Genomic DNA, 24,285 nt, shown 5'->3' on the forward strand with positions numbered 1-24,285 from the left:
TGGGTGCTCAAAAGGGAAGACTCTCAATTTCTCAGGCGGGGCGGCCCCGGGTTCAGCCACCTCCACAGCTACGCCGAAGTTTAACCATTGAGGAAAAACCAGGACAAGTGAAATTACTATCATTTGCAGGGATATTTTGTTCATGTTGAAAATGGAAAATTTTCACAATAGGAAGTATAGAATGAAAATAAGAGTTAGATAAAGATGGATTTATATAGGCTTAGCAAGACTGGTCTTTATCAGGAAGACTAGGGGGGAATGCCCACGAATCGCGCAGGTGTTTGGCGTGTATGGTTAAAGATGATTTTTTAGCTGTCTGTGGTGAGTAAGTAAATGAAGATAAATATAAGATAACAGCGCATATTAAGTGATATTACGGAAATATAGCTACTGCCAAAAACCATTGTGAAATGCTAAGTGTAAAGGCTAAAAAAATAACGCAGTCCTGTAAGCCGAAATGGGGAAAACAGAAGAATGTGAAGGAGGAAGAATTGAAAGAGCCATAATTGATACTCAGACAATAACTCAGCAGCATACCCACATTTTATGGCCGTTTAATTGGGATGTAAATAGTGTTTTATTACTGGTAGAGAAGCTATTTCAAACGGTTGAGCTTAGCAGGTGTTGATATAATTATGAATATTTCAGACAATTGAAATAGAGTTATATTGCAATTATTGAGGTTAACATCAAAGTGACTCTATTTTAATTGCATAATAACCCAATTGCAGTAATTGCACAAAAACATACGCTCATATGAATTGGATCAAATGCACAAATGATCGCCAAATAAATTCACATTCCACAAACACCCAGATGTGTCTATAAATACAAGTTTTAAATGTGCAAACATAGGGGCTTTAATGTAATAACACCTGAACACATGCTGCAATCAGTTGACAGTTGTACCAAAAGCTTGAAAAAAGCAACAAATTTTTCAATTTTCCAAAATGCCCCGCGCATGTGGTTGAAATTCAACTCCCTTTTTGATCAAAACTCAATCTTATATAGTATAAGGAAGACTGTTCTATTTAATTAATGAGCAGATAGTAAATTTGATTCACAATAAATTTATATATGGTGTAGTTAATAAGATAGAAGAAATAAACTTTTTTTATTATTGAAGTATTGTCAAAAATCAGATACACAAGAGATTTTTTTGGTTTTAAAAATTAAAAACTCCATACCTAACAAAGGTGAAGGAAAAAGGAGGGAACTTGATAATAGAATTAAGAACCTAATTAATATTCGTATTAGCTGAATAAAATGTGTAAATAGCGAAAATCCGATTTACTATTCGCCCATCTATATATCCACCAAAAAATGTTATAATATAGAGATAATTCCACATTTTAACATCTAAATTTACATGCCAGTTTCAATACTAATAAGTTAAGTCATTAATACCAATCCTACAACACATAAATGCATCAAAGATGTGTTTTGATGGCGCTATCTCAAATGAAAAAGGAGTTGATGGAGTCAGCGTTATGGTAGATTAGGTGAATGTTAAGTGTGTTAACGAGTGTCCTAAAGGTACCCATTAGAAAAATCCATAAAAATTTCTTTTAAAAAAAAAAAAAAAAGATATGTTTCGGGATGGTAGGAGTCCAATTAGGCAATTAAATCTATGATCCGAAAGCCCAATTTATTTTTTAGTTGAACAACATAATATTAATACTTGTACTTGGCATAAGCCAAGCTATATATGTGATTACCATAAAAAGAGCATCACCACATAAGGTGATGCTGGAGGTCAGGGGATCAATCCCTGCCTCCCACAACTTTGCCACAAATTGTGGCGGTCTTAATTGACCTTCATCGATGGAGTCTGTACTTACATCGAACCCCTTCCCCTTCCCCTTAGATTAGGCTAGATTAGGTTATAGGACATCTATCGTTGCGACAAAAAAAAAAAAAAAGATTACCATAAAAAGAAAAAATGAAAAAGGGGGGAAATAACAGTGTAACAGTACAGATATGACTCCAGAAATTGAAGAAATATCCATTCCATGAGTAGAAAGAAAAAAAACCATCATCATCCATCTCATTGAGGCGAACCACAATTAATTGAATTCAAAAGGCTCTCTACGTCATGTATCTAAGGATACAAGATAAACACAGCAAATACACAACATTATAACATTTATCATCTATTCTTGAATTATAGCTAATTTTAGTGTAAAGAAATTTAAACTTCTGCAAACAAGGTTTCTACTTGTCAATGCATATGCGTACACTAGTCTAATAGTTAGTTTATTCCCAGAACCATGCATTTTATTTCGCCAATTTTGCTCATTACTTGATAGATACTCGTTAACAGAATCTGATGACAGGGCTGTTTTCTGAAAATTGGCTGTTATCCTCACTCAGATATTGCCCTGTGACTCCACACACTCTTGCGTTGCTAAAGATTCTTAATCGAAAGCCTTTGAGCAATACGAACAGTAAATCATCTGGTGAATGCTGTTTCTCCCTCTCCATGTTCCTCATCTTCATGTCCATCTCACCTATATTTTGGCATTCAACGCAGCAGAAAGGCCTTCTTATCTTCATGTCCTCCTTGTCTCGAAGAGGAATTGAGATCCAAGATGAGAACGCCGGCAACCCCTCTCCATCTTCTTCAACTTTGCCTTCCTCTTCTCCTGTGTATAGTTTGATTACCAAAAGATGCCCTCCTGTCGTTCAAACTCAACCCCTCTGTTGTTTCTTGATTTATGTACCTTTTTTTGGTCCAAAAAAGTTTGGGCAGTTTCTGTGTTTTGTTGAGTTCTTTGTGATTATAGAGTAGATTCTCCTATGTAGCATTGGAATATGAAATACGCTATAATGTCTTATCCTTCTAGAGAAACAAAATTTATTGAACTCAGAAAGAACAGACAACGCAATGAAAATACATATATACTAGGCTATTAGCTCTACTGCCCAAAAAACAGATTTATCAATTCGCCAATATCTGGAAATTGCTTGTCCCTTGATGCATATACATAATAACAGGCTTAGGAAAAACATCATTCCAATCATTCGATAGTAAAAACAGTACAGAGCTGCTGCTTTCCATAAATTCACCATCATCACTAACATATGCTCACTTTCCACAATTGAACCCCTTACAGGCAGAAAGGATTATAATGAGAATCAAGGCAATCACAATAGCTAACACAATCAACTTGACCTTCATGTTCTGCAACCACATTTTCCTTCGCATTTTGGTTCCCGTGGTCCTGAAATCCTGAGCCTGTTCCAAGAATTAAAAAACCGTAAAAAAAAAATGCATATATAAGCTGTCATAATCTCAATGCTTGATCAGCTCCAGAAACATGAATAGCATTCTTGGAGAAAGAGCTTGATAAATCCACATCCGCAGAAACAACAAATTTCTGATTCAAGTAAAAGTGAGAACGGAAACAAGACATCAACTTCAATAGGAGCAAAACTAAGCAGCTTGGCGCTCAATCATTGACTCTGTAAAAGCTGGCTCATCTTAATTCTTTAAAGCTTAGGATAGAGCAAGGCAAGGCAACAAAAGACGGCAACTTTGAGCTAAATAGCCCTTCATGGAAAATCTCATGAGCCAAATCAAGCCTCTATAGATATTGATTGTAAAAATAGTATAATATATTGGTTCCTTTGAGTCCCTAAAATTTATAACTTAATTGTTAAGCCCCAATTCTCACCATCTCTCTTCACCCCTGTTAGTACTAACCAACATCCTTTCCTCCAACTTCTCTCCTCTAACAAATTGCATCAGATTGGAACAATAATCAATGAGCGTCAATTCTAGATAAGTGAATCACAAGAGAATAGAAAAACATTTTAGCACACAAGACGGGCAAAAGAGCAAAAACTATCAATCACATCTAAATCTGCCCGGGAAAATAGAGGAATTCCGATTTCACTCTATTTTTTAACTTTTTTACTGTTGGGACGATGGTTGATGGGGTATAACATTGTCAACCGCCTATCTCTCAGTTCTTTGTTGATGTATTAATACATCATGAAATTCTATTGTATATCAAACCCAACTACAAAAGATTTCTGCAACTTTGCTTCTCTAAGGCTTGCATTTAGAGAGAAAAGGAGAGAAGAGGAGGGGGGGGGGGAGGTTGGAAAGAGACAAACCAAGTGGAGACATTAGTCAACCCATTTGTCACGTCAAAGTTTTGAGCTACATAATAAAACATTTCACAATAGAGTTAATTACAACATACACCCCTAGAAGAAGACATATTTATCACTTTCCCCTGATTGTCCAACTAAATTAAATCTGCACCCTCAGCTTTTCAATTTCTCTCAATGCAACATGATCAACATAGCAAACCTAGATTCTATCTGTTTTTGTCATATCAGTATCTCAAGGAAAGGGGAAATATGCCTTCAATTAAATGAACAAGCACCAATTTGGGCATTTCTGTCAGCAAAGCAAAATCTTCTTCTATTTTAATGGAAGGCATATTATTCTTTCCATTTTCATGCATGTGAAATTACATGTTTCTCCCCCTAAATTATTGCTTTAATTGAGGGCCTACATGTCATTTCTGCTAACAATATGCAACTAAAATGATGATGTAATGTTCAATTTACGATGCTGGTTGACGATGTCATATTGAGAAAAATGAAAGGCCTAGAGGCCGCGCTAGTATTATTGGACAATGAGGAAGACGAAGTGAGAAGCATGTACTTTCACAGGTGCATTTTGCAATTAACCCTCGACAATATGCCAATTATAGTAGCAAATACATCATCATCAGGCAGACAAGATTATGGCCCTTTAACATTAACCCATCCAACATATGCCAGTGAGGGTATACATGCCTCACAAAAAAAGAACAATAAGGAAAGAAAATCATAGAATAAGAGAGATAGATTAGAGGGGGACCAAGACACAGGAAACAAGGTACCTGCTGATGAAGGTTCTCAGTCTTATCCACCAGAAGTTCTATCTTTTCCCCACGATCAAGAACCTAAAACAAAGCACAGGGAAACTACCATTACTTTAGTGACCCATCAAAATTTCCTTTTTGATAGAAAAACAGAATAAAGGAAAAGTTAAATTCCACACGAAACATTTTAAATGCTTCGGTCGACTCCCAAAATTACTGCTGCCCCACGTGAAAAAAAGAAGGAAATGAAAACAAGAGAGAGGAACAAAAGAGAAGAACGAGTCTGCCAGTATTCTACATAGTCTACATAGTAAAGAAGGTAACGAATCTGGATACAATGCACATACATGAATGTATGTATGCAGAAAGTTTGCAGAAGAAACCAATTCATAGAATCTACTTTGAGTGTATATTATATGCAGAGAAAAAAAAACTAAATTAAAAGGAAAAAAGAAATGTATTCCTTTAGCATAAGGTGATTACTACAACATGCTTGTTAAATTACAGATATGCCCCTCCCAACACCAACCACAACCAAAGGTGCCAAAACAAATTAACCAGTTGAAGGTTATCCACATATACTTTAACAGCGAAGAAAAAGATGAAAAAGATTCAGATATCGCATACTCATGTAACGGTTAGCATGCACAATCAATGAGTGCCTGAAATTTACTCCAATTGTAGAAGATGGTTGGTGATGTGACAGAAGAGGGGCCTTTAAAGGGGAATTTTCAAACAGATGGAACCTTAATTATCATCCAAGCTAGTGATACAGCAGCTCAATAAACTGTTCATGTTTCTCATGTTGATACCACTAGAGTTGCCAAAGGTTAATATTATTATGATCACATTCCTCACCATTCTGCCCCATCATATTACTTTAGCACATTGGACCAATTGTGAAACTGATACAACCAACTCTCAAGACTCTAGAACATTTGACAAGTATGAGTGGCAATTACTACAATATAAACACAGTACAAAGAATATAGTGAACTTGCCGATTGTTAGCCCAAACAAAGAGAGCCATTTCTGTTAATATCTCAAGTATCATGCTCAAATACTATTCTATTAGATAAACATATGAACCATCTTTTAGACCTTTGCTTTGAATATATATGCAATAAATAAAAAATCCACTGCAGTCTATAAGATCCTTAATATCACTGGTCATATTACATAATGCATGTCTTTTCATCTTTTAAGTGATTTTCTTTTATCATATGACACAGTCAAAACAATATCAGCCAGCAGACAGTCTTCAATCTGGCATATCTAGGATACTGATCAAACAGTAGAAGAAAAGATAAGGATCAATGAGCACATTGCAATTACCTTCTCAATGTTTTCCATCATAACACCTTTAACTTCAGAAACCTGAGCTTTGACTTTAGCAAGTTTGCTTATCTCCTCTGGATGATCCATGCAATACTTCATATGGTCCTTCAACTTTGGACTGCACATAAGAATATGTTGAATAAGTTAATAAACACCAAAAGTTGCCATAATATAGCATCAGACAGATAATCATTGAATACCCAAATTCCTTATTAAGCCCATTGGCTGGAGCTGTTGTAGCCTTCCCACCGCCATACTTGGATACAAAGTCATCCTTGACACGCTCCAGAAAAGCTATGGGAATCTGTCTTCCAGCTGATTCTTCAGCAACCACACAATATGCTGTAAAAAATACAGAGTTCTTTAACCTCTATATAAATAACAGGTCTTCTGATGTAATTGAGGAAACAACATAAACTACTGAATGAACGACTGCAAAGGAGCACTTTGAGCTGAAATAGAGCATGTGACATGAACTAGACATCTGAGGACAGAGGCTAAGGAATCCCTTGTGGAAGTTCATGCAAGTAAAGCCATTGAATCCACATCAACATAGCAACATAGCCATGTATAGCAAAAAAACTTTTTCAATTAGAATATTCATTATGGATTATAAGAACCAATAAATCACATATTTAATAAACAAGAATTAGCTGGCATGTGAATTTTTTAAAATTTCCTTCAAAATAATCTCCAGAACATTTGATCTTATGATGCTAACATATAACTTGATTCACACTTAAACCAACCCTCGACTGTAGCATGAGGGCAATTGTGAAAGAGAAGAAAATTGGGTGGGCAACAGAAGTTTGACAGAGACAGAAGGGAGAACATTAATAGGCACACCAGTAACCAAAGAAAGCCAAAAAAAGGGTAAATTAGAACAAAAAAGAGTGACTAAGAGAAGCATCTTCAGCTTACTTCCAGGTAATGAAGCAACATGTCTTACAGGAGCCCCTCACTTTTACATATGTACGAAAAAGTAGAGGAGAGTCTTGGTTGTTTTGAGAATGTACACATACACAAGTGGCATGCAAGACAGAATTAACAAAACAAGACAGGAGAAGCCTGAAGATTCAACGGACACAACTTAGGATTAGGTTTCAAATTTCAAATCTTCCACTTTGCAGTAGATCAGTTTAAATACCTTAACTAATTAAACAGATTCTATTGCATCCCTACTAGTTTTGAAACACTGAAAAACAACTTTTCTGACATAATAATGAGGCATTATTTAAAAGACCTTTAACGGTATTGTTAATAAAAAGATCTACCAAAAAAACTGTCTGATAAAACTCCAAAAACGAAAACAGAAAAAAAAACCCACCCCAAAGTTTCTTAATGGCTTTAAAAATCCAACGCTAGACAGCATGAGTTTATTGGCTGGCTTTTTGACTGCCCCAAAAATTTGAATAGAGAGAAAACTGTAGCTATCCTCAGAATCCTTGTTTGCACCGTGGTATAGAATGGTTGACGATTCCACGAGATTATTATTTCCCTTTCGTTCAGTGTCATTAATAATGACAGTACAAGGCCAAATAGTCAACAGTGTAACTTACTGTCCAACTTGTAGAACTCGTCATTTTTTTTTAGTGACAAACATCATAAATATGATTGTGATTTTGCAATGAACCCTGTTGTGGAACATGCGGTCATTAAGTATAACTTTCTGCCACAAAAATACAAGCACATAGGTCATCATTAACTTTTTAAAATTGACCAAGTACAGAATCCAACTCTTACCTGATTTCACGGCATCTATTCCAATTTTCTTACTCTTAGAAAAGAACTCAATCAAATACTTCTAAAAATCAATGGGATAACAGAAGTTGCACACGTCAACAAATGCATGCCACATTATTTCCATAAAATACACGTAACAAGTTTCTGTCTGTTCTTCACTGGATCTGCATAGTGTTATCTATCCTTGAACCTAAGAAGCCATATGTTGCACACGTCAACAAATGCATGCCACATTATTTCTGTAAACTACACACAACAAGTTTGTCTGTTTCTTCACTGGATCTGCACAGTGTTATCTATCCTTGAACCTAAGAAGCCATATATGCCAACCCACATATTATTACCCCAGCGCTTAAAAGTGCAACTCAACTAAGGCAATTTTTTCACCGTACAATCCTTCGAGCAATAATTACCTACCAGACCAAATAATCTCTCACAATTGACTATAAAATTGATTCTCCAACTCATTACCTACTTAATATTTAGCAAAAAGAAACATGATTCATAAAGTGTTAAAAATTGATAAAATATCATTATATTCAACCTACCTAATCATACATATCAGTAGCAAACAAAACGCTCTCATTGCATAATTCTGAAATTATAGATCGTGCTAGCTATATTATTCAGTTTACTTTCTAAAAATTCAAAAATAATTCCACTAACATACACAAATCATTCTTTCTACCAAAAAAAATTCATTTCTCTCAATAAAACTGCTACTTTAATCTGGTTAACTCATAATTTCCTCCAAATTCCAAAAAAAATGCTGTTTAATCATTTATCATATCAACACAAATCTATAAACTAATTAACAAATATCATCCACTACACGAACGATTCAGCGAAATCCGCCAAATAAAAGACATAAACTTTCCGCAAGTTTTTAAAAAAAAACTCACTAAAGCCATTGTCGACGAGATAATTAAAAGTATGCGCATCGCAATTAAAGGTGAACTTATTATTGTTGCTGTTAGCCGGCAGCTTCTGGAGACACTGATAGGCAATAGAATTGAAGTTGCCGCTGAAATCTGTGTGCTCCGCCAAAACCACCGGTCCTCGAGCCACGAACGCGTAGATCAACGACGACTTCTGCTTCGCTGCCATTTCTGCTCCAAAATACTACTCGATCCAATCGATTTTGTAGCTGAAAGTGTGAAAAATCGGCGTATCTTGTGTTTGTTCGGTGAATATTTGTGATTTTGCTTAGCGATTAATCAAAGTAGAAAGGGAGAGAGAGAGAGACCAGGCAAAGAGCGTATGAAATTGGGTGCTGACTAGATGTGGACAGTACAGTCGTCGTTGTTTCTCTCTCTAGTTCTTTTGTAGAGAGAGAGAGAGAGAGTGAAAACTGAAAAGGTAAAGCTTGGGGAGGGTTTTAACTTTTAAAAAATGGGAGCGGGGAGGTTTATGAAAAAATTTATTTTGGGAAATAGATGGTTTAGTCCTTAATTTTTTATCCAAAATGGATTTTGCCCCTGATCTTTTCTTTTCTAACTTTGGAGTCCTACAACCTCATTTATTATTTTGTTTTTGAGTTTACACTTTGCAGCACTAGCCGCTAACTGCATGTTTGATTACTCCACTTAATATTGAAAATTAACTCATTCGAAATTTTTGGGAATTCAATATGTTTGATAATAGAAATGACTTATCACTTAATGTATTAAGCATTGTTTAATTTGTGTATAAAATTTTAAGTGAAAATTTTTCACTGAATCTTTTAAATTGGCTACACATGCTATACCTCTCTTACACATAATACATTCTTATATTGTTCTTGCACACCGTATGTGTTTGTTTTCTTTATGTTCAACATACACAGACACACACATGCACACACTTTCTTAAATAGAAATGTACATACATAAACACCACCTTTAAATTGTTTTATTATATTCTCTCTCTCTGACACACACACACATGCTGATTTTTTTTTCTCTAAATATAAATAATAAAGGCAATTTTTTTTTTAAAAAAAAACATAAACACGATATTTGTATGATATTTCAATTCAGTGTTATAATCCAGTTAGTTATCAAATAGATATAACTTAAACAATTTAGCAACTTACTTTCAGCACTTAATTTTTAAACTTCATAATTCAGATTTCAAATTTCAGTTTTATCAATCACACCTTAGGTCAGTCTTTCTTTTCTACCTATTGTTTTGCAGTGCAAAATTGTGTAATATTAATAAAAATGTTAAAAAGTGTCATTGAATTTCAATCCTGATCTCTACAAAGTCTTAAAATTTCCTTATTGTGTCCTTTTGCATGTTTGAGTTATTAAGGAGATTACTATACTGATTGGTTAATAAAATTTTATCTAGGGGTATAAATTAGTTTAAACAAATCAAACACACTAATATTCAAATTTGTTTGATTATTTGGAAGAACTTAAAATTTGAATAAAATTTTGTTTTGTTTACTTCTAGAACGAGGTCGAACAACTTTGTATTGAGTCAAACTCAAGTCGAATTCGAGTAGATTGAACTTTTTATATGTAAATTTTACTTATATGCTAATGGAGTCAGGTTTGAGTCGAATTTGAAAGTTTACCAAATAAAATCTGATGCTCAAATTTAGTTTGATTAGCTGGCAAACAAAAAAAGAACAAGTTTTTACCAAATCGAGTTCGATTCGAGTATCGAACAGTTTGGTTCGTCTTTCAATCCTAAATTTGTTTACTCAACAGGTCAAGTTTCGAATAATCAACTCAATTTTTTTAATTTTGCTTAAATTTTGACAATCTATTAATTTTTGTAGTTTAATCTTGTTGACTCTATTAATTATGAATGGAGTTGTGTTGACAAATAATAAGTCAAACTGTAAAACATAAAATTCAATTTACGTATGCTCTTACGAAGAAAACAATAGGATACCAAAAAAAAAAGTATGACAATCAACAAGAGGGAAAAGAAAGACAAGGTCACTTGTTCTGTTTTTTCTCTTTCATTTCCGCAAAAAATAGAATATTTGACATAAGTAGACCTCAAAGTTTAACAGAATTAGAAAGACTTAACAGCAAAGAACCATTACTTTACAAAATCAAAAGTTTAGTGTGTAATTTAAAATTTTTATTAGTTAAGTAGCCAAAAACTTAATAATCACAATAGTTTAATGATCTCATAAGTAGCTTTCCTTTTCTTTTGTATGTTTTTGTGTTTAGTACGTTTTTTGGGATACATTTCAAGTCTAGACAAACTAACACAAACCCAAAAAAAAAAAAAAAATCATTAAATTCCATATGTAAAGAGCAAATTACAATTTCGTCTAGGATCTCCTCAAATTCTTATATTTGAATCTTTGATTCGGATGTTTATTAGTTTGATCTTAAACTTTGGCTCTACTTCAAGAGTTTGCCAACTTGATCGAAAACTACGATTTAAGCATTTTAGAGCTTATTATAGCAATTGACTCAATGCCTTCAAAGCTTAATCTTGAAGTTAAAAGATCTTATTAGCCCATTTCTTGTTTGATTAGTTATATACTCCTTCTTTGTTTCTGATTTTTATGTGCCAGGAATTGAATCCTAAGGCTAGAATTAAGAGCCTAGCCAATGGGTTGATACTTGATAGTCATTTCCTTCACTAGAAAGGTGATTTCTATCTTTCTGGACAGAAAGCACCCATTACAAATCTATCAAGAACCTAAATACCACCCAGGGTAATAACGTTTTGAAATTCTTATGAGAACCAAAAAGAAATGAGTTATGAACCCAGTCGACTACCATTTGTGCACAAGCAACGGAATGAAAATTGCAGGAAATAAGCTTAATCAAGTGAAAATATCAATCAGCTCTGTCAACTCATTTCATGCATAAGTTCCCTTCAATTCAATGAATATGCAGTCAATTTCATCATTCTATCACTCAGCAGCTGGTCGAATTCTGTAAGAAAAATGACCTCAAGTTTACAATACTTCAGCAACTTTTAAAGAATGGCAACTGAAAACAGCAGAAAATTTGTAGGAAGCTTTAGTTGTGCCATTTGCTGACTCAGCCAAGCAAAAATTATAGCACTACAACTTCTATCCAAACATGTGATTCAGGCAGTTCCATAGCAGCTAATGCCTATCAAAATAATGTCAAATGACTGATCTTTGTGCTCAGTCTTTCATGTAAGAACATGGTTACGCCTTATCTTGTTATGACTCTTACTACTGATAATACCGATCACAATTTACAGAAATGTAGAAATAATGCTACAAATCAGACAAACAGCACGACATACGTGGATACCATCTGTATTCCATTCGCTTTTGCACTTTCTGCTTCAGCTGAAAATTTTAACTACAGGCAGAGTAAATTGCTAGATAATTTCGACAAGAAGTTAAAGTTGAAACAGTCAAATGCCTAGTTAAGAATGAGATGTCAAATGAAGTAACCACATATGCTTATTAAAGGTCAGTTGAGAGAATACAGCTGCATATAAAATGAAAAAAAATTGTTAAAAAAAGAATCCCCACAATCTTAATACTCAAAAACCATCAAGTGGCAAATAATTTTGAGGTTATGGTGTCGTGGTGGAGAGTGGTTGCTGACTAGTCTGCACAATTCTTGTTGCAGCGGGCAGGTGTTGTTTGATGGAGTATTTGAAACTTGAGGGGCCATTGTATTTTATTGTGTTGGGAAACTCTCTTTCATAAACTACTCTGAATTGACTTCGAGATTGGGACTGCACTAGTTGACTTTGCAACCTGATAGCAGCCTGGTTGATTTTATGATTTTGATACATGATCTGAACGAAGTTTCCCTTGATAGCTAGCCAGCTAGATACAATCAATTCCTTCACAAAAATCAGTGGAAAGACATAACCATCAAGATTAATCAATTTCTTCACTAAAATCAGTAAAAAGCATAGGCCGAGATTATTAGTGCAGATGTCTGCCCTTCACGCTGAAGATCCTTTGAACTATCTGATTGACATAGAAGATGGGTGCTCTGATCTTGACATGAAGCACAATGTCCAGACGCTTAGACTCCTGATAAGCATCTTGAGGCCTTTTCTCAGGTTTTTGTTCGAGTGGCCACGGGAACACCGAGAAATTCAAGAACTTGCGAAGCATATGGTCAATGTGGTCCAAAAGGTGAGTTGGTCCTTTGAGCCCCTGCCACCAGTACGACGCTTGAAACCAGGTGAGGATTCATCAACGAGAATTGCAAAACTGGTCGCTCCCAATTTGAAAACTGTGAAGAGCTTGAAGGAGAATTTTGCTCGCATTATCACCATTTGGACTTCATTTCCAATTGGTATGTACAGTAGGAGGTATGGAGATGAACACCTGATACGCTTCTTGGATTCTCTCTTACAAAATCTGAAGGATATCAGTATCATCTGTAAAGCCGAAAGAATTATCGGTCAGAGGGAAAAACTAGCAGAAGTCGAAGAGAGGCTAAAATATTTGAAAACTTTTCTCTGTCTTATTTTTTTGCCATTTAAATTGATTAATGTCGTGGATTCTGTTGTGAAGCTTGCTGTGGAAATCTCATATAAACTTTTCCTCTGTTTTGTGGATGACGAGTTGGTCGCCGGTGATCTGACAAGAAAGCTTAATTCTCTCCTGCCGGAGCTCAAAGAGGTTTGTGGTGGATCTGATCCATTAAGATTGCAAGATAAAGAGCTGATGATAAGTGGCGATGTTCTGGGCTTCGTTGACATTCTCATTTCTAAATTAATGCTTCTGATAACCAAGGCTAGACTCATGGATGAGCTAAAAGTTCAAATTCAGATCCTGGCTGACGAGCTGAGGTTTATTAGGATCAGGCTCATGGATATGCTATTGCAGAATCCCATTCAAGAAATAAAATCTCTTCATCTCCCGATGGTAACTTTGATCGTGGACGCTGGATTCTTCATTTACTTCTCTCCTGATAAAGTGGAGGATGAAGAGTTAACAATGACCAATCATTGGAGTCGTGGCCTTCGTGATTCGCTTGAAGCCGTCCAAACAATCCATCAACAAGCAACTGATTTATTTAAGAAACACTTGCCTCTGTCATTGCAATCTAATTGCCCCGGCAACAACGAGTTGGAATTCATTGATTTCCTCATACAGAAAATTGAAGGGGCAGCTTTCGATTGTCCGCTGAAGCATCAAATTGTACTGTTGAATGAGGAAATGGTAACCTTGAGGAAATGTTTGAGTGGAGTCGCAGAGCTGATGGGGAACTCACGAATGGAATTTCTCTTGACACAGTTTAGGCACGCAGCCTACCAAGCCAATTATGTCCTCAATTCACTGGTGGCCGGTGAAGGATCGCTCTGGCTTCACAGGTTGGGCATCTTTGTCATCACAAACGATATCAAGATACTGCAGAAAGAGGTGAAAACTATCAAGATGCTGCAGAAATCGGTGAAAACCAGTTGGAAGGTGAAAACTATCAAGATGCTGCAGAAAGCGGTGAAAAACACTTGGAGGGTGAATTGGGACAGTGGTGTTCGCAGCGTTTCCAAGGCTTCTACTCATGCTTCAACACAAATTCATCAACCCCCATCTATTAATGCACCTGGCTGTTCCAAGGATGGGATGCAAATCAAACTAGAGGAAGATGCTAATAAACTTGTCGGCAGGAAAGATGCAGTGGCAGAAATAGTAGGGCTACTTACTGAAGGATCAAGCCAGCTAAAGATTCTCTCTATTGTGGGCATGCCAGGACTGGGCAAGACTACTTTGGCCGCTGCTGTGTATGAACATCCTTCTGTTGATACATGCTTTGAGGTTCGTGCATGGGGTAACTTATCCCAAGTTTACCAGAAAGAGACCCTGTTATCCAGTATATTAGATCAAGTGCATGCCAATCCAAGCCATGACATCAGTGGAGAAGATGTTGGTCAAATGCTTTACCAGAGTTTAAAGCGTAGAAGGTACCTAATTGTGTTAGATAATATATGGGATATAGAGACCTGGAGTGGTTTACGTTCAATTTTCCCTGATGATGAGAATGGGAGTAGAATTTTATTTACTACTCGAAGCCATGGCGTTGCAGCACAAGCCAATAGTTTTCCTTATGCCCTTCGCCTATTCTCCTACGAAGAGAGCTGTGAGTTGCTATGGCTAAAGCTGTTTAATGGAGAAACTTGTCCTGGGGAATTGTCAAGTATCTCAAAGCGCATTGCCTGCAGTTGTAAAGGGCTACCACTTGCAGTGGTTCTGATAGCGGGAGCTCTGAACAGGACAAAGAAAGAAAAAGATTCTTGGGAAAAGGTTGCTAAAACCTTCATCAGGTCGCAAAGCATACAGGAACGAATCTGGGACATCTTAGAAGAAAGCTACAAGCTTTTACCAGATCACTTGAAACCATGCTCCTGGTATTTAGGAACATTTCCAGTGGCACAACAATTTCTGTATCCAAACTGATGAGGTTGTGGATTTCTGAAGGATTTATTCAGCAGCCAAATTCGGGCCAGAGGAGCTTAATTCAAGAGGCAGAGACTTGCTTGAAGGATCTAATTGATAGAAGCCTCGTACTGGTTACCAGAAAAGGTTCCAAAGGTGGAGTCAAAGAATGTCGCGTTCATGATGTACTACGGGAATTTTGCTTAGCAAAACTCAAGCAAGAAAGATATGAAATGCAAGAACACATCTTTCCTGGTGGAATTTCAGTTCTTTATGGTGATTTTAGAAGGCCCGAGCAGAATCTTTTGAGCACTTTCCCTCCAACCAAGGAGCCACAGATAAGTTCTTTGACGTACTATGATTTGACCGATATAGAAAAAGAATCCAGAGATAGAGAGGATCTGCTTAAACAGAAGGAGTTAAGGGATTTGCATCCTCGAATTAGAGATGGTACTCTCTCTGAACAGGCCATATTCTCTGATTTGATTCCTGTCGGTAGAGGTCTTCTCAGTGAACAGGTGCCTAACCGATATAGACGATTACATTATGGTTTTGTTATCAAGTATAAATACCTCAGGGTGTTGGATTTGGCAAATGTTCTATTCCAAAATAGCGCCGAAACCTCTGATCTCGTCAATATAGCTAATCTGGCTTATCTGAGGTATTTAGCTGTTAGAATTCGGACAACTGAAATCCCCTCTGAAATAGGCAATCTCCGAAACTTGAAAACTTTTCATCTTAGTGGAGCAATTGGTAGAGTCACGTTACCAGAGGCCATTTGGAAGTTGGTATGCTTGCGGGATGTTATAATGGATCATTGTTTCTTCAGTTTCCAGCACTACAGTCGAGAATTTTTTGAGGACTCTTCCCAGCTGGATAACTTAAAATCACTCTCCACGATTTATATATGGCATGGAAATGTTGAGAAGTTGATGAGGATGCTTTCTGGTGTTCAGAAGCTAGGATGCATATTTTCAAATTCTTGGCAAGAGTGTTGTGAAGCCAGCAATCTCTTTAAAATGTTGGAGTGCTTGCGTGAGCTTGAATCACTCAAGATGTCCTTCCATGTTATGGCACCATATCCTTTTAAGTTTACTTTCCCTTCAAACCTGAAAAAGTTGACAGTATCGAATGCTCGCCTACCATGGGATGAATTTTCAGTCATCGGTCAGCTACCCAACCTTGAGGTTCTGAAACTACTCAGCAAGGCATTCGAGGGACAGGAATGGGACATGAGAGAAGGTGAATTCCAGAGACTGAAGTTCTTGAAACTGGACTCTCTGGATATTGTACAATGGAGTGCCACTGGCGAGCACCTGCCCTGCCTCGAGCAACTCGTGGTGCTAAGCTGTCAGCGACTCGAGGAGATCCCTTCTTCTTTTGGAGAAATTTCAACTCTACAGTTGATTGAGTTGAAATGGTGCAGCGCTTCAGCCAAGGATTCTGTCAAGAAAATTCTAGATGACCAGCGCGATTATGGCAATCATCAGCTCAATGTCAGTGTTGTCGGCTAGCAAGGTGGTTACCCATAACCTTCTTGGTTGATGCAGATAGCATATACTCTCGCACTTACTTTTGCTTCGCTTCTTGCAATGTCTGTCCTGGTTGAAAGATGTATGTATGCTTCTTTACTGAACTAACTTGTTTGTCAAACATCACTTGATGAAATTCATGCACTGATTTGGATCCGTTTAATAAACTAGCCGAGTTTAAATGTGTTTGAGAAAAAATCATTGCAAAATGAATTATATTCTGATCACTAATAGTAGCCCAAAATCTTAATGAAAGAAGTGGTGCCATCAGTCAGAGGAGATTCAAACAAAATCATCAGCTAAAAACCAAAGCTTAAGGATACTGCAATCTTTTGAAGTAAACTTTTTTTTATCAAAATTAATCTATCACCAACTCTGTAAAACCCAGGTAACAATATCTTAGAATTCTTTCAAGTCAACTACCGAACCCAAAATGTATTGAGAAACACCGGAAGCAAAATGAAATGAGTAACGGAAACTACTATCTTGTACTCCAGGCAACAAATTGCCAATCGCTGAAAGTAAACAACTTGTATTCTTACATATGTTCCTGTAGACTAGCATTGTTCACAGACAACTGTTTCATTAACTTCAAGCAAGTGAAAAGATCCTTATTCCAGATGTTGCAGCTGCTCAGGTTTACTTAGGCTCAGTCAGCTCTGTCAACTCATCTCATGCTAAAATTCCTTCTTTTCAAATTGATATGCAGTCAATTTTTTCACTCTATCTGTCAGTAGGTAGTCAAATTCTGTAAGAAAAATGATCTAAACTTTACATTACTTCAGCAAAAGTCAAGGAATAACTGCATAAAATTTGAAGAACTCCCTTTAAGCTTTTGTTGTCCCATTGAAAGCATAAATTAGCAACATGGTAGCTGTAGAATTGACAGCCATGCATACTTTTAGCATGAAAATTTCCATTCAAACAAGAAAATCAGGCAGTTCCAAAGCAGTTAAGTCGTATCAAGATAATGCAAAAAAACAGGATCTTTGTGCTCACTCCTTCATGTAAGAATGTGAATACATTTTTTAGCTTGCTATTACTGGTAATACCAATCACAGTAGATAGAAGGTGACATAGGTCACCATCTGCATTCCATTCCTTTTGCACTTCCTGCTTCAGCTGAAAATTGTAGCTGCAGGCAACCTAAATTTCTGTACAATTTCAACAATAAGTTAAAGTTAAGACAGTCAAATGCTTAGCCGAGAATAAGATTTGACATGAAGTGACTGCATAAAAACATTCACTGGTCTAAGAACTGTGTGCACAGAAATTCAGGAATACTTTTATCAGCACACTGTGAAACTGTTAATAAGAGAGAGAAATGTAGAAATGCCTATAAAATGCAAAAAAAAAAAAAAAAAAAAAAACTTAAATCCTAATAAATCAGAAACCATGAAGTGGACTACAATAGAGATATGAAGTTAATTCCTGCATCATAGGATTACCAATGTCTTAAGCTGACCAACTCTATATCAAATATAAGGGTCCCCAATGTTGAACCTTCTCCGTTGGCAAGACGAGTTGGATTGAAAATAGTAGTAAAGAGCCTCTGCCTATCAAAAAACTGAACACCAGAATATAACCAAATTAAGGCATAAATTTGGTGGAAAAATTAATTAGATTAGTTGTAGCATATTAAGGAGACATAAGGCAATGGATCTTTCATAGATGAGATAGAAAAGAAGGTTATTTAAGCTCAACTTAGCCATAAAATATGGTCCACTTTACCTTGGATGCCACTTAAAACTTGCCAGTGCAACTTCTTGTTCACACAAATTTAAATGAAAATTCTGATATTTGATCTCTCATGAAAACAAAAGACCTTCACTTTCTTTTCTAGTAAAAGATCGTTCACATGAACAAATTTAATGGATTACATCACGACACATATAGGTGCAGTATCGCCTCATCTAAACCTCTAGTTCTCCCAGACTGGGAAAAGTTAATGCATCAATTTGTTTAATTATCCAGACACAGATCCTTTAGAAATCAGAATATACCAGGACTTTTAGGAAGGAAAATGCATGTGTCTTATGTTACTCATCAAAAGAATCTTCTAAACTCATTCTTGTTTCTCAGTTTTCCACTGCCTAGACGAATAGAGAGGGGAAGAGAAAAAAGAGAATAGCACATCCTAAAGATATGAGCTCTGAGTTTTCAATTTTTAAGTCCTGCAGAGTTTCACCCGACTTAATTGCCTGACCTGAGACTAATAGACTTTAAAATAAGAACTTATAGCTTGTACTGTTGGCAGCTACATCCACATACACCCTTATGTTAGCATTAGGCTTCAGGCACAGTACATGCAGAACACTACTCTTACCCTTGCATTAGCATTGAGATTTAGGCAATAGAAAACAATTCATCTGTTCTAACAGAATGAGGCTGTTATCATCAAAATTAATATCTGCTTGCAAAGTTCTCCTCAAGTCCTTGAAGTTTCATTGCTTGAGGTCTTAACCTCTACTTGCTTGCTTACTGGGTCATTACAGTATTTTCTGAATAAAGGCTCAACATACACCCTGTGTCTTTCCCTGAATCAAACATTCTCCACCTCTCCAGATGCCCATAATGTCATCACCATTTCTCTCCTTTAAGGTTTCTCAGAGAGAAAAGGGGAAAGAAGGTAGAAGGCCAGAAAAAAAAAAAGGGAAGTCCAATCACTAAACTAGAGAAAAAACTCCCTTCCTCATCAGTCACCTAGCATCAAGGCAAACAGTATAAGATTTAGGAAATCATGGGAAGCCATTGCTGAATGCAACCCATCACAAGTTGACCTAATTAAAATGTCAAGGACGGAGTGAAACCAAACTCCAGTTCATATAAATGCACTTTACATGTGTTGTTCTAATGCTTTACTTAACTCTACAATATTTTGTCTTTGCAATATTCCTTTAATGATCATCTGCATCTTTCATTCCACCATCCAACAGCTTGTTTAAGTTCCCAATAAATTTCTGATATTTGTTTAGAGGATGTAGAGAGAATGTCAATTGGATACATGAATACCCAGATATGTTCAAGCTTGACCTTTTTAGCATACACTGTAGAATGACAATAAAATTAAGTAAATATCATCTGCTTGAATGTTTACACTGATCAGCACAAAATAATGCTTATTATATATGACAACAGTAATAACAACAAATCATCTTACATGTTAGCATTCCATGAGAAATTGCAGCAGGAAGTTCCAACAAAACAGTCAAGGCACTCTTAACTATTTCAGAAATGGATTAACCAATAACAAGATAAAATAAATCATGGCACACATCCTGTCCATTTCACTAATTATTTTCAATCTTTGAGTGCCTCATTTATGTTACTCTCAGAACAATCCAGAATAGAAGAGTTAATTTCATTTATCATTCATTTCTTTTATCGCCAATCAAACTGCCATTTGAAGTCAAATCTTACCTTATGTTCCACCAACAAATTCACTTCACTTAGAAATTACAGATAATAGTACTTGTGACCAGCTCAGTAAGTAAAACTGCTATGTCTCACTATGTATTCGGAAACTCTTTCTTTATTGTGCATGTATGTTTGGAGAAATACAAAGAAAAACGCTCCAAATTTCATAAATATTGCTCTTGAAATTACCAAACAACCATTAGGAAACAAAAGAACAAGACTCCATAAATGGGATACATACATTAGGTGGAATGGGTTCTTGAGATGTGCTCTGATATCCTTCAGATGGTGGAATAATGATACGACGAATACCTCCCACTTTCATTGATCTGACTGCTGATTCAATTCCAGATATGACCTGCAAGATCATTATGTTACAGGACCTCAGTTAGTGCAACTCAAATAAGGTGGGGACAACAAAAATGGGAGAGAGAGAGGAGGAGAAGAAGAAGAAGAGAGGGAAACAAAAAAAATCTAAAGAGGGAATAATGCTGTTTAGAAAAGGTATCACTCAGTTACCAAATTTATTTTGTTGATGGAATTCGGTTGAAAGAATAAAATATGCAAGATTTATATCTGTCCCGTAAAGTTTTTCATATTTATACTTCTGCATGTGATGGGAATTAACTAGAACTCAGAGCAGCAAATAGTAGTTTTAACAGCCCATTTATGCACCAGATGTATAGGCACATTCCCAGTTTCCAAGCATCTTTGAAGCACAACTCTATGCAGCAAGAATATCATCATAGCTTGAGTTGCAGCAAGATAATTCACAAGTAATACTGGTGTAGTCGCAAGGCTTTCTCACCTTTCCATTTTCCATTTGCAATTCCTGATGAGTATCTAATAAAAAAATTGGTAGAAGTCACTTTCTCCTATTTGTTAAGAATAGGAAAAAAAAAGATAGAAAGTGGTTAAAAATTCCTAATGTCCTAAACAAAAGACTACCATATTTCAGGAAAAAAATCAGAAACTATAGTATACCGATTTATTGTACAGCCAAAAATGAGAGATCACAGAACTCAGACACCATTACCATCAAATGTTGTCCAAATCATTATATAACAGGCACTATGCGAGATTACTTGCTGTTCATTGGCTTGTAAAATGCAGCTAATAGAGAGACAAATGTCTCTATGGAAGTGATTGAAAATCACATTTTCAATGTTCATGGAGAAAGAAGGGCATAATGTCGTGAAATGGTTAGGAGAATTAGCAAGAAATCTAGAATGATAAGAAGCAATTTCCAGAATAAAAGGTAAGGGATCAATGCATCGATCTGTAATTTCACATCTAGCTGGGATTGCAGAGAAAACAAATGTCATCAAGAGGTTTCTTTTGACAATCTTTTGATGACTTACTTTTCCTGAACCAAGGATGAACTCAAAAGGAATTGGTTCGCCTGTGGCATCTTTGTGGTCATATGTAGAATCAAACCGCCATCCTTGTTTTGCTGCTAACCTTCCATAGTAATGAATTGCAACCTTTTCAGTGAACATGGAAAGTAGCATGGTTTAATTTGCAGTTTTCCTTTCTATACCATAAATGCAACTTCACAAGGACTACAGTAAAGAATCACATCATTGTGCATCTCAGCTACATAATCTTTAACAGCCAAGTGCAGAAAGAGTACAGAATAAAAATACATGGGATTCACAACATATATTTACTCAATCACCCCCTTATCAATGTAACCAAAGCAAGCACTATTAGATCAAAAGAAGGCAACTTGTTCTGGAACTAAAAGCACCATAAAATAATTCAATGTAAATCAGAGGAAATATGAATCAGCATTAATGTCATTTTAAGGTCAAGCAACCTAATTTGCCTGATAGAGAAACAATTTTTATCATTCATACACAAGCATAACATTCACAAGGATCTTGAGGGAAGGGAAAGTAATAATCTGAACAAACTTCCAAACATAATACTCCACATGTACAGCAATTGTTGTGGAAAGTTGATACTCAGCTAAAACAATTTAAGAGTATCTCTCTCTTTCTCTACTCTGATGATTCCTTAGAAAGACAGTTTAATGTAAACCGTGCTTCTCTCAGGTTTTTTTAACACATATGATAGACATTGATAAGAACTTAGATGAACAGACCTGAGAGAGGCCCTCTATTCTAAGCTCTTCTGGAGGAAGGTGGATTTCAGTTTTCAATAGCAGAGTTTGGTTGTCCTAATCACAGTCACCATGACTTGCTACATTCTTGTGTTTCAATATTAAATATGGTTAATAATAGAAATTCTATAGCCTTGACTACAAAAAGAACATTAGATGCACAAAGTAGGTATGCTCAGTGGTATATTGCATATTGCATGGATAAGGTTTGTTTAAGGAAAATGAGTGTAGCTGTGTTCAACAGTACCTGGAATTTGTTCCAGAAGGCTGACTTAATCTGCAACATATGCTAAACAATGGAAAAGTTTCTTGCAAGAGAAACAATAAAATGAAAATCGTATTGTTGCAAGAGATCAATTTGATTTACAGCTTCTCAGAAAGCAAGAAATTTGTGTATGTAGCTAGTTTTTAACAGAACACTATCTAGTCTAATCTTTAAGATGATAGAAAGGATAATTGTTCATTTATTTAGACAAAACTGTATGTGCATACCTTCCCATTACTTGTATCTGTAAAATCTACTATTAATACAACAGAGCAACAGAATGCTTCAATCTAGTCTATGAATTGTTTGCATTGATCCTAATTCTTAAAGAACATTTAGAGATTCTAAGGTCCTGAATTTGGGACATTCTGACACCATACTAGTTGCCATTCACTTGCTAGGCACATAAGAAAATGTCTCTATTCACTTGGTAGAAACAATTTTTCATTTATATGAATCAAACAATATTAAACAGCTCCAAATGGTGCAAATAGGTCATGGAACCTACTAGGGGAAAATAAAGAAGAGACAAATCTAATCACAAAAATATCTCAAAGTTGAAAAATTAGCATAAGAAAACCAATAATTTAGAAGAGCTACTTAATAAAAAGCTAGTGAATTTGGGTACCTGGCAAGAATTTAACAAACATATTCTCTATCCCCACCCTTCTATTCCTAAATCTTGAGATAAAACTCTAAAGTTAAGCCTTCAGATCAAATCTCAATATAGTCCAGACAGCTATGTCATTCGAGTTGGTATGGACATGACATACAGATACAGGCGTCAAGTTCAAATTCCCCACAACAAAGTTAAATCCCAATAGAGCAACCTTCTAATGGCACCAGCAGTATCTCAGTGGTTGTAACTTGTAAGTTTTCAGTTCAATTGAACATTTGAATTACTATTTCTTCTAAAGAAATTTAATCACTTCCTCAACTTAGCTAACACTTCTTAATTATGGCTTACAAGCCTTAAATAACTGCTTTCTTGGATTACCTCGTCTTAAATCCAAAACAGTTAAACTTATGACTCCATAGATGAATAGTAACCTTCTTCGTATGACCAGAAGAAGAAAACCCAAAAAAAAAAAACGAAAAAGATAAAAAAAAAAAAAAAAAAAAGACCACAGCCCAGTTGCATTGCATGTACCTTATCACCATCGGCAGGAATTGCTCCATCACCAAAGCGAAGGTCCAAGGCCTTGACCCCACCTGAATTGGGAAGCTCTACAAAACTCTGCCCTGTGGGTTTGGACCAAGAAGTTGAAGAATTGACAAGTGACAATTGCCGTATTAAGCCTGAGAATGATGTGGTGAGTACAAAAACAGATAAAGCTCTTCTTCTTGTAGATGTTCTTGATGATGCTGATGAAGGGGCAGTTGCAGAGATTTTCTGAAGTTGTGGGACAGAAGAAGAAATGGGCTGATTTTTGCATGCAAAGGAAGATGAAGACATTGGTGTTCCAGCAACATGCGCGATCACCATGGCCGTTAGGCAGTTAGTATTAATCCAAATGGATTCCTCAGTTCTCAGCAGTCAACCGTTCAAATTCCACAAAGCACCTCCTCAAATCAACGTAAAAACTATCACCCGGTGGAGTTTTCAAAATGGCCCCTAGAATGTTTGGATATCTGAATTTCAT

The 24,285-nt window shown here is 36.0% G+C and overlaps 4 protein-coding genes across 10 annotated transcripts; 2 read left to right on the forward strand and 2 right to left on the reverse strand.

Annotated features, from left to right (window-relative positions):
- Window positions 1-2,840: 2,840 nt before the first annotated feature.
- LOC113708670 (vesicle-associated membrane protein 722-like) lies at window positions 2,841-9,300 on the reverse strand. Its single transcript, XM_072064467.1, has 5 exons — window positions 8,867-9,300; window positions 6,422-6,563; window positions 6,219-6,339; window positions 4,902-4,964; window positions 2,841-3,238 (listed from the first exon to the last, which is right to left on the reverse strand). The coding sequence occupies exons 1-5, from the start codon at window positions 9,069-9,071 to the stop codon at window positions 3,089-3,091; spliced, it is 681 nt and encodes a 226-aa protein (XP_071920568.1). The 5' UTR covers window positions 9,072-9,300; the 3' UTR covers window positions 2,841-3,088.
- A 3,546-nt stretch (window positions 9,301-12,846) lies between these two features.
- On the forward strand, window positions 12,847-15,324 carry LOC140014212 (putative late blight resistance protein homolog R1B-17). Its single transcript, XM_072064639.1, has one exon. It carries the CDS (start codon window positions 12,847-12,849, stop codon window positions 15,322-15,324), a length of 2,478 nt encoding a protein of 825 aa, XP_071920740.1.
- Window positions 15,324-16,817, forward strand: LOC140014213 (putative late blight resistance protein homolog R1A-10). The gene has a single exon (XM_072064640.1). It carries the CDS (start codon window positions 15,324-15,326, stop codon window positions 16,815-16,817), a length of 1,494 nt encoding a protein of 497 aa, XP_071920741.1.
- Window positions 16,818-17,215: 398 nt separating this feature from the next.
- Window positions 17,216-24,267, reverse strand: LOC113708730 (peptidyl-prolyl cis-trans isomerase FKBP17-1, chloroplastic). Of its 7 annotated transcripts, none has more exons than XR_011821115.1 (6): window positions 23,793-24,257; window positions 21,614-21,736; window positions 20,494-20,610; window positions 18,284-18,402; window positions 17,888-17,989; window positions 17,216-17,562 (listed from the first exon to the last, which is right to left on the reverse strand). XR_011821115.1 is itself a non-coding variant. In XM_027231308.2 (5 exons), coding segments are annotated over exons 1-5 (696 nt in total). In that variant the 5' UTR covers window positions 24,129-24,257; the 3' UTR covers window positions 17,707-17,988. The 7 variants fall into 7 exon arrangements, 2 of the variants coding, with proteins under 2 accessions (XP_027087109.2, XP_027087110.2); XR_011821114.1 differs by having other exon boundaries at window positions 17,216-17,583; XR_011821117.1 differs by lacking the exon at window positions 18,284-18,402 and having other exon boundaries at window positions 23,793-24,258.
- Between the last annotated feature and the right edge of the window lie 18 nt (window positions 24,268-24,285).

Source organism: Coffea arabica, chromosome 9c (assembly GCF_036785885.1).
Source record: "Coffea arabica cultivar ET-39 chromosome 9c, Coffea Arabica ET-39 HiFi, whole genome shotgun sequence".
In the NCBI taxonomy this organism is placed as follows: Eukaryota; Viridiplantae; Streptophyta; class Magnoliopsida; order Gentianales; family Rubiaceae; genus Coffea; species Coffea arabica.

What these genes read in the sequence shown, in the direction of transcription:
- LOC113708670 (XM_072064467.1), bottom strand. Translation starts at nt 9,071, where the DNA reads ATGGCAGCGAAGCAGAAGTCGTCGTTGATCTACGCGTTCGTGGCTCGA. An exon ending in GGGCTTAATAAGGAATTTGG is followed by an intron (nt 6,340 to 6,421) that starts GTATTCAATGAT and finishes TCTTATGTGCAG; the next exon opens with TCCAAAGTTGAAGGACCATA. An exon ending in TGATGGAAAACATTGAGAAG is followed by an intron (nt 4,965 to 6,218) that starts GTAATTGCAATG and finishes GCTTTGTTTTAG; the next exon opens with GTTCTTGATCGTGGGGAAAA.
- LOC140014212 (XM_072064639.1), top strand. Translation starts at nt 12,847, where the DNA reads ATGTCTGCCCTTCACGCTGAAGATCCTTTGAACTATCTGATTGACATA.
- LOC140014213 (XM_072064640.1), top strand. Translation starts at nt 15,324, where the DNA reads ATGAGGTTGTGGATTTCTGAAGGATTTATTCAGCAGCCAAATTCGGGC.
- LOC113708730 (XM_027231308.2), bottom strand. Translation starts at nt 24,128, where the DNA reads ATGGTGATCGCGCATGTTGCTGGAACACCAATGTCTTCATCTTCCTTT. An exon ending in TTCCTGCCGATGGTGATAAG is followed by an intron (nt 21,737 to 23,792) that starts GTACATGCAATG and finishes TTCACTGAAAAG; the next exon opens with GTTGCAATTCATTACTATGG. An exon ending in AAGAACCCATTCCACCTAAT is followed by an intron (nt 18,403 to 20,493) that starts GTATGTATCCCA and finishes TCTGGTGTTCAG; the next exon opens with TTTTTTGATAGGCAGAGGCT.